Source organism: Microtus oregoni, unplaced genomic scaffold (genome assembly GCF_018167655.1).
Source record: "Microtus oregoni isolate MIOR12 unplaced genomic scaffold, Mior012 000008F_ref0000371, whole genome shotgun sequence".
NCBI classification, from domain to species: Eukaryota; Metazoa; Chordata; class Mammalia; order Rodentia; family Cricetidae; genus Microtus; species Microtus oregoni.
In genome coordinates, this window is record NW_024543067.1 from 30,885,190 (window position 1) to 30,898,756 (window position 13,567).

General features: G+C 45.6%; 1 protein-coding gene across 1 annotated transcript in view; it reads left to right on the plus strand.

Annotated features, from left to right (window-relative positions):
• Maml2 (mastermind like transcriptional coactivator 2) overlaps window positions 1-13,303 on the plus strand; it is a 323,879-nt gene extending 310,576 nt beyond the window's left edge. The window contains exons 4-5 of the mRNA XM_041657338.1: window positions 4,715-4,826; window positions 9,613-13,303. Coding sequence (XP_041513272.1) covers window positions 4,715-4,826; window positions 9,613-10,634 — 1,134 coding nt within the window. The 3' untranslated portion in view covers window positions 10,635-13,303. The remainder of the gene's footprint in view (window positions 1-4,714; window positions 4,827-9,612) is intronic.
• The last annotated feature ends 264 nt before the right edge of the window (window positions 13,304-13,567 follow it).

The following is a 13,567-nucleotide window of genomic DNA, read 5'->3' on the forward strand; positions in this document are numbered from 1 at the left end:
CCTGTGTTCTCTTACCTGCATAAGCGACAGTAATGAGGGTGTAGCGGTTGCAAGAGAAACTAAATCCCGTGAATTTAAAAAGCAGGGGAGAAAACAAACAAACAAACAAAAACAAAAACCAACCCTGATTTGCCAGCTGCTAGGCCTGTGGAATACCTGTCCCCTTGATGACCAGCCCTGTCCAGTTCAGGAATGCCTATGGCCAGCAGGTCCTTTGAATGGAGTGAATGAAATCTCAGTTGTTCCCAGCCTGGAGGGTTGGAAAGAGTGAACAGCACCTTAATCATCCCATCTCCAAACTGGTTTTGAGAGGTGAATGAGCTTTAAAGGGAATTTTTAAAGGCTACCAGGAGTTTCACCCCTAAGATTTGGCTTCCCAAAAAGCAAAGCATCTCAGAATGGGGAACCATTTTTAAAAAGACATTTTAAATAAATGTCCACGTTCACCATTTTGGCCCAACCTTTTAAGAAGCACAAGGTTGTTTCCCTAAACACCAGCCAAGTTCCAACCTCACTTCAGTATCTTATCTACCCACTCCTCAGTAGCCTCAGACAGCATCATCCACTTCTGACTCAAACACCACTGCTGAAGACTGCCACACCCTCTCCTTTCAAACTCCTCAACCCAGTGAAACCAAAAGGGACAAAGCCAAACAGTTCAGAGCTAATAGACCCAAGGAGAAGGAACAAGGGCATGAGATGCAGCTCAGTTGCAGAGTGTAAGCCCAGCATGCATTAGGTTCTGGGTTTGACTGCAAGATGAGAAAAGCCAATCAAATCATTTTATACTCAAAAAAATTTTTTAAAGCAGCCAGAAAGGTAAAGTGTTAAAAACTCCATGAATATTTAATAAATATGGAAAGATCATAAAAATATAAGCCACAAACAAGATAGTTCCTTTCCCCCTTGTTGCCCTAATGGAGCCCAACATCCACTGTGGGCATCAAACAAATAAGCTATTGTAATGCATATGCTTATATGGTATGCTGTAGAGAAATTTCTAGAAATTTCTACAGAGAGAGGCTACATCTACTAAAGATCAGAAGGTGCAGAGAGAGTTGGGAGGGAGGAAGAGGAGGAAGAGTGGGGTGTTAGTGGGAGGGTCATCCTGCCCCAGAGATCCAGCACACTCAAGACTCAGGTACACAAAGGACCCACATAATGTCAAGGCATAGAGCATGGTCAAGGATGGAGAAGTTGAGGACGCAGAGGCCAGAGAAAGAGGCTGGCCAAGTCACACTGCTTGAAAGGCAGCAGCAGAAAGAAGAAGAGGAGGAGGAGGAGGGGGGAGGGGGAGGGGAAGGGGAGGGGGAGGGGGAGAAGGAGGAGGAGGAGGAGGAGGAGGAGGAGGAGGAGGAGGAGGAGGAGGAGGAGGAGGAGAAACATTGTGTTCAGATTTGCAACCAACTAAAAGATAGAGGCCAATAGGAGAGCTCCAATTTGGAAATCTGGCAAATCATCTCCCAAAATGAGTTAAAATTTGGCTTTGACATGGTAAGACTACAGTATTCTGATAGAAAATGTGGAGTACACCATTTTAGGCAGAGGGATGGTCAAAGACCAAAGCGGCAGTCCTGGACTGTATTTACTGGTTAGTTTCAGATAAACTAGTAACAATGTAGCAGCCACACATATCTTTAAAGAAATGACAAGTGTCAGTGAGCACTTATGCTACAGGTGTCTGAGATCTGTCCTCCCAACTGTTTCTTCCGCCTGTCTTTTTCCTTTACAACCTGAATAGCCTAGAAACAAGAGTGAAGAGGAGAGAATGCACCGTTTCAAACAAACTTACTGGCAAGACTTCTATTATTCCCATTGACACTGTAAATTTGATTAGTTTTACCAGATGGAGCTTCCGGGTTTTCTGCTTCTGTTAAAAGCCTCTGGTTAAAAGTGACACACACATTCTTGGGGGCCTGACCATGGTGCTGGCCAGTCTCATGGGACAGGTGCAAAGGGCAGTGGAGAGATGAATGGGAACGGAGCTGCACTTTCCATGGTTCTTACAAAGCATTCACACTTCTCTTTGTCTAGATGCCATCCAGGCTGCCCGTGCTCTTTAGCATAGCCAGGAAGAAGCAGCCTTTGGTGCCTCTTTCCATTAGCATACGCTTTGTGGCCGTTGAAGGCCTTGGCAAAGCCAGATGGGCACCTAAATAGAGGCGTTTTTTTCATAAAATTTTGTTTCTCTCCACCCTTCTCCCAAAGTAACATACAGAAGGCGAGATGAGTAGCAGTTATTACCCTGACCGTCATTGCTGACTCGTGTTATACACCTCCTGTGTGCCAGGCACTATGCCAAGGTTTTGCAGAACTAAAGGACTCATCCTTATATGGGGAGTATGAAAGAGATCCTAGAACCTCCCTCCCAAATCTTGCATTTTTATGGCTAAGGAAACCAAAGTAAGACAGATACCACTGAAACAAGAGAGGCTGGACCACGATGAAAGCTCATTTCATTTTACACAGAGCTGATTTCAACGACCGTGTGAGTTTACCCGGGAGCCTCATTGTAGCTTCCTCTATTTAGTGTTGGCGTCCAAACTTCACTGGTCTTGTAGCATACCAACATAGCCTCTGCTGTATCTACAGGCAACATATAGTATTAGGAAACTCGGGGTTTCAGAGATGTATATGCTAAAGCTTTGAGCATATACTGGTCTGTGGGAGAGAGAAAAGCCCAACTGCTTAAGATGAAATAAATCTGGGTTTGAAATATAGTGTGTGACTGGGAGTAAAGGAACAAATTGTTACACACACACACACGCACACATGCATACACGCACGCACATACACACACATACACACGCACGCAGGCACAATCATACAAACAGTAGTAACACCTAATTATATATGAAATATGCTTCTTGGAAAAAAGGTTTCACAAAGTCCTGTTCTTGGCTTAACAATCAAAACTGTCAGTTCACACAAGTGTTTACAACAGGGTTGCTTGCTCACTACCACACTGGGTTGGTGGAAGACCCCAGGCTCTTTCTTAAACAATTAGGGTTTTGGCAACTCCCCCCCCACACACACACACACAAATAGTTTCCCTTACTTTGTAAACCCATGTTTAAAAGAAATGTAATCCATCTGTTTCTGATTCATTTATGCTTAGCTCATCAAAATTATGTTTTATATGAATTACTTGGTGTTCAAAAACATTCTATGAGTTTTTAAAGTTTGGTTTTTTTCTTAGAAACAAACAATGAAATTGGTTTGTTGTTATTTTAAGGTCCTCTCCTGTCTGTTTCAGAGAACACACATCCCACTAGGAAATCTCAGAGCTGAGTACAAGCAATGAGGTTGAGTGGGGCAGATGCGTGCTCGGCTCCAGCTAATGGCCTCATCTGTCTGTTACAGTTGTCTGTGTATTGACTTTCCTATAATTACAGTCTTCTGTCTCTACCTATGCCAATTATTCTTATCTTTAGAAATGGATATTGCTTTACAGTGTATACGGAATTGCACTGAAGCCATTCCAGAAAGTTTCCAAAGGACACCAAGAAAGAAAAAAAAGCAGCAATCCCTATCCCAAGCTGTTAGGAGAGGCATCTTGTTCTTTGTATAACATAAAGTCTTAACACAGGTCAACCCAGACAGGGTTATTCTGGTGTCATGATAAACCAAGAGCAGATAAGCCACTTGGTCATTTTATCTAAAAACAAACAAGGTCACGATGTGGTCCCTCCAGCTAGCACATCCTAGCTACTCTTCCATCAATCTGGGACAGTGCTCCACTTCCTTAGGTCCCCCAGGCTCTCTCAGCACTCCTGAGACAGCAATGGCTCCTCATTGCTCCTCGCCACTGTGAGTAAGGATGGCGGTGGGGTTGTTCCTGAAGGTCGGTCAAGGCATTGGCAGCAGTAAACGGCATCCCCGTTTCCTCTCTTACCACCCAAACTCCCGCACTGAAAGAATCTGAAGGTGGTTTTCAAACAGGATCCTGAGAGGCATGAAGGCCCTGTGTTCCTGACTCTGGAGCTGGTATCTGCTGCATGGCTCTGGGCTCTGGGTGGGAAAGTTACTTAGCCTAATGAACTTGCGTGTCCTCTTTTGAATGAAAACAAGCAGTGTTCCCTTCAAAGGTCTGCTAAGAGCAGGTAGGAGAGACGTCTCGTGCATATGGTGCCCACACCAGTACCCGGAAGGTTAGCAAGTCTCTTTACACCTCTTCCGAGGAGAGGTCACCAGATGAAATCATTGAAAGCCAGGTGTGCTCCATTTTACCTGGCAAACCTTTCTCCAAAGTCTATGACACCAAAGCTCATCACACATGCAACAACATAAGACAGGAAGTACCACCCTGAGCCCCGTAATTGAAGTCTAACTACAAAATGAAGGAAATGAACATGCTCAGTAGACACAAAGCAGAAATCTGTGGAGGAGGAGCAGAAATGAATGGCACTTTCGTAGAGAAAGTGATTCAAACGGAAAGATCTGTCTCTGAATTGACACTAACAGATAAATCTTAATCCAAACCCACAGTGCAAAATAGTTCCGTTTGTAAGGTGCAAGTTCCCACTCTATAGCCCACACTGGCTTCAAGCTTGTGATCCTTCCGGCCTCTGCCTCCCAAGGGCTGGGATTTCAGACATGCACCACCACGCACAGGCTAAATTCTTCTTGTATTTGTACCCTTTTGAACATCGTACAGACTTTTGTAACTGAAGAAACACTCACTCAATTTAATGTTTTCATTTGTGTTTTCAAGGAGAAACTTTCCCCTCAGGATCAGATGAACCGACACCTGACAAGACCACCCCCGGACTACAAAGACCAAAGAAGAAACTCGGGAAGTTTGCAGCCAGCCACTCAGTATTCTGGTGAGAGTTCTTCGAAATGGATACAAATCATAGCTGTTGGGGGAAAAAAACCTATTTAAAACCTATTCCATTTCTCTTGCTTTCTCCCCCACCTTGGATAACACATCTGCTCCACCCTTTTGCTGTCTCCCACTGAACCATCAGACACAGACCACACGGAGAACTCGGCCTGGTGGCTCACACTATAATCCCAGCACTTGGAGGAGGAGGAGCGCTGGGACTTCCAGTCCAGCCTGTGCTACATAGTAAACTCCAGGAGAGCCCAGATTAGAGTGTGAGATTCTGTCTTCATCCCTTTACCCTCAGAAAGACCACACTTCGTCCATTCATGAGTTCTCGCTTGTCCATGTCCTGTGCTCACGTGTTCACTACTCTCTGTGTCTGTGCTCACGTGTTCACTGTTCTCCATGTCCGTGCTCACGTGTCCACTGTTCTCCATGCCTGTGCTCACGTGTCCACTACTCTCCATGTCTGTGCTCACGAGTCCACTACTCTCCATGCCTGTGCTCACGTGTCCACTGTTCTTTGTGTCTGTGCTCACGTGTCCACTACTCTCCATGTCTGTGCTCACGTGTCCACTGTTCTCCATGCCTGTGCTCACGTGTCCACTACTCTCCATGTCTGTGCTCACGTGTCCACTACTCTCCATGTCTGTGCTCACGTGTCCACTACTCTCCATGTCTGTGCTCACGTGTCCACTGTTCTCCATGCCTATGCTCACATGTCCACTGTTCTCCATGCCTGTGCTCACGTGTCCACTACTCTCGATGTCTGTACTCACGTGTCCACTACTCTCCATGCCTGTGCTCACGTGTCCACTGTTCTTTGTGTCTGTGCTCACGTGTCCACTACTCTCCATGTCTGTGCTCACGTGTCCACTACTCTCCGTGTCTGTGCTCACGTGTCCACTACTCTCCGTGTCTGTGCTCACGTGTCCACTACTCTCCGTGTCTGTGCTCACGTGTCCACTGTTCTTTGTGTCTGTGCTCACGTGTCCACTACTCTCCATGTCTGTGCTCACGTGTCCACTACTCTCCGTGTCTGTGCTCACGTGTCCACTGTTCTTTGTGTCTGTGCTCACGTGTCCACTACTCTCCGTGTCTGTGCTCACGTGTCCACTACTCTCTATGTCTGTGCTCACGTGTCCACTACTCTCCGTGTCTGTGCTCACGTGTCCACTACTCTCCGTGTCTGTGCTCACGTGTCCACTACTCTCCGTGTCTGTGCTCACGTGTCCACTGTTCTTTGTGTCTGTGCTCACGTGTCCACTACTCTCCATGTCTGTGCTCACGTGTCCACTACTCTCCGTGTCTGTGCTCACGTGTCCACTACTCTCCGTGTCTGTGCTCACGTGTCCACTACTCTCCGTGTCTGTGCTCACGTGTCCACTGTTCTTTGTGTCTGTGCTCACGTGTCCACTACTCTCCGTGTCTGTGCTCACGTGTCCACTGTTCTTTGTGTCTGTGCTCACGTGTCCACTGTTCTCCATGCCTGTGCTCACGTGTCCACTACTCTCCGTGTCTGTGCTCACGTGTCCACTGTTCTTTGTGTCTGTGCTCACGTGTCCACTGTTCTTTGTGTCTGTGCTCACGTGTCCACTACTCTCCGTATCTGTGCTCACGTGTCCACTACTCTCCGTGTCTGTGCTCACGTGTCCACTACTCTCCATGTCTGTGCTCACGTGTCCACTACTCTCCGTGTCTGTGCTCACGTGTCCACTACTCTCCGTGTCTGTGCTCACGTGTCCACTGTTCTTTGTGTCTGTGCTCACGTGTCCACTACTCTCCGTGTCTGTGCTCACGTGTCCACTACTCTCTATGTCTGTGCTCACGTGTCCACTACTCTCCATGTCTGTGCTCACGTGTCCACTACTCTCCGTGTCTGTGTCCACATGTTCACTACTCCCCCCATTATTTGTGAGAATTTAAAATCCTGAAGGTTTTCTAATTCCTGTGTTCACTCCTCCTCCTCCTCCTCATGTTGACCTTGACCCAGGCAGAATAAAGTTAGGTAGAAAGAGCTCCTTTTCGGAATACCACCTGGAACTTGCATAAACCTCATCTTTCCTCAATCTCCCTCGGAACCTGTCCCCTCTAAGTATTCTCCACGAGAGACAAATCACCCTGTCAACAAGAAAAATTAAAAAGCAAATTGCATTTTTATAAAGAAAAGGGAGGTTTGTATTTCTGTTCAAGTCACAAATTAGAACTTTTTACTTACTCTCTTTCTCATGAATAGGACAGGTACTTGAGGTAAAAAAAAAAAAATCTCTCTTCAGAAGTTCTCTGAACCCCAAAGAACCTTCCCTAAACCCGGCCCATGCTCTTCCTGCTCCCTTCTTTCCAGCAACTACTCCAGTCCCTGCTGTGGAGAACTCTGATTTCTCTTGCTACATTAAGTTAGTCTCTTCAGTTTCTCAACTTTTTTTTTTCTTTCCATGTCTCCATCTGTCCAAGAACTCATCAAGAATATTCTCCAGACAGCAAGAGGCTGTGGGCACTCCTATTGCCACCTCCTGTCCTGTTGCAGATACGCTAAATAAGTTTCCATAATTCTTTCAAATGTCTAAAAATGCAGCAGCTTGTCTCTCTCTACTGAGATTTGAGATGATTTTGTTTAAAAGGGAGGACTGAGTTCTCAGTTTGGTTGTGCTCAGAAACAGTGTAGCTCTGCCGTGGAGCTTGGCCTCCTGGGCAAACAACAGGCTTTAGAGAACCTGCGAGACTTGAAACAGTATACAAGTTTTTAGGTAGGTGTTTAAGGTTTCTTTTCCCAGTCCTGTAAAAGAATCTCTCGGATGGGAGTCCAGAACTGACAGCTATCTCCACAGTGTTGCCAGAGGCCAGCTTCTTCTGCTTCCTTAGCTTGTGGTTCCCATCCTAAGGGCTGCCCTGTAGCCACCACATCAGGAAGTTGTGAGTCCATTTTGCGGGCAGGGAGAGGAAAGGTGGAAAGGAGAGGAGCCTCCTGCGGGAGCCACGCCCCCTTGTAAAGCAGTCTTCAAGGACCCCTGCCAGCTCATTTTCACCGAGGCAGAATGTATTCTTTTGGGCTTTCCAGCAGCAAGAAAGCTCAGGGTGTGTGCTTTCTCACACAAACACACTGCAGTACACATCAACACTGAGTCTCAGAGGGAGATTGCGATGGGCAAGGACACCCACCCAATAGCTCCTTCCAAATAAAATGTGTGCATTTCCTGCGAAAAGTCTTTGCATGCCCCTGCCAACCCCAAGTGGGCAAGAGTCCCCTCTGGAACATTTTACATCATGTGCCTTTCTGAGACTAAAACAAGCAACAACAAAACAAAACAAACTCTTTCGTATTGCTTTACATTTTAACATCAGTCCAGAAATAATTCTTTTGGTGGAGACAGAAATTGAGTCCAGGGTCTTGCTTGTGTTCGGCATGTGTTTCCCTCGTTGAGTTGCACCTCCAACTTGAAAACTTCTTACACTCAGTGCACAGTAGAGAAAGAGACTCCTCCTGCCCTGGGGGTCTAGTTGAGGAGAAAAGCGGAGAAGAGGGAAGCTACAGTGGCTTGGCCTTGTCTTTCGGGTTATACATCAAACCAGCAGGGTATCCTAAGTGGTCACCTGTGGGCATTCTCTTCACACAGCTCCTAGTTCATCGCTGTGAGCGTGGCTCTGTTTCAGTGTCGAGAGGGTAATTTCTCTGGGTTTCATCCTTCCTTCTGTCTCCTTTATTATATCATTCAAAATTCAGTTGTGCACCAACCCTGTCAGCACTAGACCTGGAATAAGGCCTGCAAACAAAACAAGAGGAAATGCCTACCTTGTGCAATTTGCCATCTCTGGTAGCTTTTTCCTCCAGCTTTGCCTTGCAAGCTGATTTTTCAGGGTGACTTCAACCTTAGCAAGCCAGGGATATTTCAGTGCATCTGTTAGTCACTGTCTGTTGTATGGAGCCACCTTGTCCAGCATCCTGGGATCCAGATCTGTCCCCCATTCAATCAATTGTTGACAGTTTACCTGGCAGCCCCTCTGAGGCTTGGTGGATTGCCCCAGTGCTCCAGGGAAGAATCAAACCAAAAGTGGCATCCGAAGAAATGAGACTAGGATATTAGGGAAATCTCCAAATATGAGCTTCAGGCTTGGTCTGAACCTCAAGAAAATATAAGGATTGCGGGGCTAGGAGACATCATGGGACAGGAGACTGGTGAGCAAGGGTGGCTGGTTGGGTGTCCAGTAGCAGTGCAGTAATAACTTCTCAGACGGAAATGATCACCAGAGCACAAGTACATCAGATTCCAGATGCTTAGAGATGAGATTTAGTTTGCCTTCTGGATGCAGGAAAGCCACTCAAAGCAGCTTCTTAAATAAGGATGATGTACATAAAGAATTCGACACGATTTTCCAGGTCACAGGTTAGGAGTATTAGTGTAGTAGCCACGAATAGGATTTACCCCAACATGCACCTGCTCATTTGAACCCTGGGGTGAAGAGTGGCCTGGATTTCATGATAGCTAGTAATCAAAGTTGTGGTCTTCTCACTTGGAACATAATAAAAGTAATTCGGAATGAAAGATTGAATATCACTTCAATGACTTCAGAAGGCAAATAAAATAAAAACTATAAAATAGAAGCATTCAATCTCAGTCTTCTTTCTGTAGTGTGTAAGTGACCCAGGGAAATGCTCTCCCAGACCTCATCTGTTCTTTCTATGCACTAAACGTCATATGGTATTTAGTAACCAATAAGTTCTTGTCGGCTGCAGTAAGGGGGCACCATCATAGCATGAATGAGTGTAATTCTCGTCTCTGTCTTAGGTGGTGCATCTACGGTGAATATAAACTCTAACCAGACTTTGACAAACCCGGTCTCAACACACACCCTTCTGACGCCAAACTCCAGCCTCATGTCGTCGACATCCCATGGGATGAGAGTGCCACTGTTGTCCACAGCAGTTCAGAGCATGGGAGTGTATGGAAACCTGCCTTGTACCCAGCCCGGCACCTACAACGTCACTCCAGCAATGAATCAGCTGACCCCACAGAGAAACACGACTCCACTGATAACCAATCAGAACAACCCCCTGATGCCACGGCCATCTCCCTTAGGGGCAAATAACGGTAACAGTGTGGCCACCTTTGCAGCCGGAGCTGTTGGCAGTTCACAACAACTGAGGCCAAGTTTGCCCCACAGTTTAGCAGGCATGCCAGCCCAGAGGTCATCCACCGTCATGATCACATCCAACACAACAGCAACAAACTGGGCTTCTCAAGATGTAACAGCGAAACAACAGGAAGCCCTCAAATCCACAGGAGTCCGCTTCCCAACAGGAGGAACACCTGCAGCCTATACCCCAAACCAGTCCTTGCAAGCAGGAGTGGGGAACCAGCCATTTTCCCAGAGGGCAGTGGCGCCCCCTAGCCAGTTAACGCCAGCAGTACAAATGAGACCTATGAACCAAATGAATCAGGCACTAAATGGGCAAACTCTGGGTCCACTCAGGGGTTTGAACCTCAGACCTAACCAGCTGAGCACGCAGAGTCTGCCTAATATGAATCCATCAGGCACAGGATTGAATCAGGCACGGACAGGCACCAGCCAGCCACCATCCCTGACGCCCAACACTTTTCCTTCATCCAACCAAAGTTCCAGGGCTTTTCAAGGCACTGACCATAGCAGCGACTTAGCTTTTGACTTTCTCAGTCAACAGACTGACAGTATGGGCCCTGCCCTAAATAGTGATGCTGATTTCATCGACTCTTTATTGAAGACAGAGCCTGGCAATGACGACTGGATGAAAGACATCAACCTTGATGAGATCCTGGGGAGCAATTCCTAAGAGAAAAGGATGGCGGTGCGGTTCGCAGGCTCCAGGCAGTAACTGCCAAGGACCCTGTAATGCATCTGAGTGAACTCAGGCATCCAAACGGAAAGCTGACAGTAACCAGGGTGATGAACATGCTGGTTCGTTCTTGTTTCAAAAATCCCGAACCTGATATTAAAACATTGGGATGGCTTTTCCCTGCCTGAGCGTCAGGACAGGATGTCCAGTTTATCCAAACACAACTGTGATGTTGGTGTGTAGTTAATTATGTCAAACGGTCTTCCCAAGTTCCTTTTCTCGGTGAAGGAAACACAGAGGAACTTGAGACTTGTTTCAATCCCGTATGGCAGACAGGTGTTAGTTCTAAGCAACAGGCAGTAGACTGCCATCTGCTCTGGTAGATAAGGACGCTTAGGTTTCTCCACTATCTTTTCTTTTACTTATCCTAAAACTTGCAGGAAAGATTGACATGTTATATGGTTGTTTGGAGTAACTAAGAGAGCACCAGAGAACCAAGAAGCCATCCAGCAGATTAGATGATTTCTTCCCTAGCTGCGGTCCTCATTTTGTAGTTTTCCCACGTGTTTTGTATTTTGGTGGGATGCTGTGTCTTGTGATAAAACAGGAATGCAGGACTTACAGCTTGCATGGGGCTTCCCTGCTGATTTTTATAGGTAACCAAGACTTGTCGCATCACCCCAAAGTATCAGTGCACAACTGCCTACATCAAATTTCACTTAAAAAATTGAATATTGCCATGTAGGAGACAAACATGACCACAAGTAACCAGAGATGTTTCTAACTATGATTGATGCCCACGGTTGTGCCCAAGCAGGATGAAATTGAGCCTTGACCTCCTATTTTTTTGGTAGCCTGAGACTTGTTTGTAAGGAATGAAGGTTTGAATTGGAGTGAGATTAGAGCGTCCTATTTGGATTGGAGATAGGGAACAGGAGAAGGGTATGAGGATTGGCACAGAGCCTTTTCACAGAGTGTAGAGGAAAACATAACTGAGACAACAGAGCCTTCCTTGGACATAGCACTTGGACGTGGGTGGACAGCTGAGCCCAGTGTCGGCCGTGCGTAGCCACTCTCCACGACGCAGGGAAGTTTTGCCATATGTTGCCTGGGCCCTTCTTATTTAGCTTTCCTCCCTCGGGGCTGAGTTCTTTTGGGTCACGGGAGCCCAGTGTCCACATCTATGTCCACTGCAGAGTGGAGGAGGTGTACAAGTCCGAGATGGCTCTAAAATACCGCCACCACCAGCCTAAAGCCAGAAAATCGAAGGCTACCGTGACCTTTGAGCTAGACAGTCACACACTTAAACATCAAGTGTGGTTTAACTCAAGTTGTTTGACGCACCAAATCTTCACGAATCTGTTCAGAAAAGGAACACATTTTTTAAAGTTCTGTATAGCCCTCTTCTAGACTTCACGATGCCTTTGGGCTCTCACCTCCCAATCCACTGCACCAATAGCGCTGGCCCAGAATCTTTCCCGTGCTGATTTGTAAATATTAATAAGTTACTTGTTTTTGTAAACTTTTGTAAAGAATATTTTGGTAGAAATACTTAAAACATATTCTTTGGATTATATTTATACATATGTGAAATAAATATACTATCGAAAGGTTATATTTTATACAAAAAGTAAATTGTTACCTTTTGTATGCTAATATACAAAGTTTTGTATAATACGATGGTTTATTTTTAGCTCTACACTTAAACCGTAGTGATGGAGTGGAAACTTTTAAAAACTACCAAGAGGCTTGCTAGATGAATTTATATTCTGAAACCTCCGTGAAAGCATTCCAGTTTTCCATCCCGCCCTGTTGTTGCCGTGTTTTCCAGCTCTGAATTCTTTATTAAGCCCATGGTTCTTGTGTCTTATTTGATTATTCTGCTGTGCATACTGTACCGGTCCCTGTAGCATGTGTTCTGCTGTGTGTTTCCCCATTATACAAAACAATGTTTCTCCATGCAGAAAGAGAGGGAAAACAGTGTGTATATAAACACGCATTTTTTGTGGCTCCTCCAGATTACTGCACAGAGCTGCAGGATTTCCCAGTTGCAGCCCCGTGATTCAGCTTCTTCTCACCCTCACACAAACAGCGCAATTTGTAGCAGCTGTCCAGTTGTTCCAGTGAAGAGGCAACGCAAACAGAATGGCTGGTTTTTCTTCTATCTTAATGTGAATTTCATAATTAATGTGCATTTATTCAGCTATTCATTAAAATACAGGATTCTTGGGTGGGGGTGTAATCTACAGTTTCTGTTTGTGGGCAGCCTATTACCAAAGATGATGTAATTTCCCGAAAGCTGAGATAATGACAATTTGATAGACACACTTAGCAGAGCCTCAGATTTACAACGTAAGAGCCATTGGGACACAAACTCCCATTGATAGAAATGCCAGACTACTTCATTGCTGACATTGCTTGTCATCCTGATACACAACAGAGAAGGCAGGAGTCATTTTTCTTTCTTTTTGTAAATTCAGAGACACAAAAGTGATGTAGGCAAATAATTCCTTCTTGGCTTTGTGTTCAGCCCAATGAAATGAGTCACCAAGTGAGGTGCTGGTGTTGCCTGCATTGCCGTCCTGAACCCACGAATGTAAAGATCCAACTTGTAACACGAGTATTTTGTATTGTGTGTAATTTTATGTGTAAAAAAAATAGTTAAAACATTCAGACGTGGTTTTCTTGTATGGAGTCCATATTGTCGGTCACCAATGTTATCGTTGCGGTATTACAGTTAGGATAACCAATGTTAACAGCAATGGGTACATATGCACAAAATTATTATTTTTAAAGATTTATTTTGTGCTTTTTAATTATGTGTATGTGTGGGTGCTGGTGCCTGCCAAGGCTGGAAGAAGCCATGGAGATGGAGTCACAGGTTGATGTGGGACCTGAACCCAGGTCCTCCAGAAGGACAGTGAGTACCA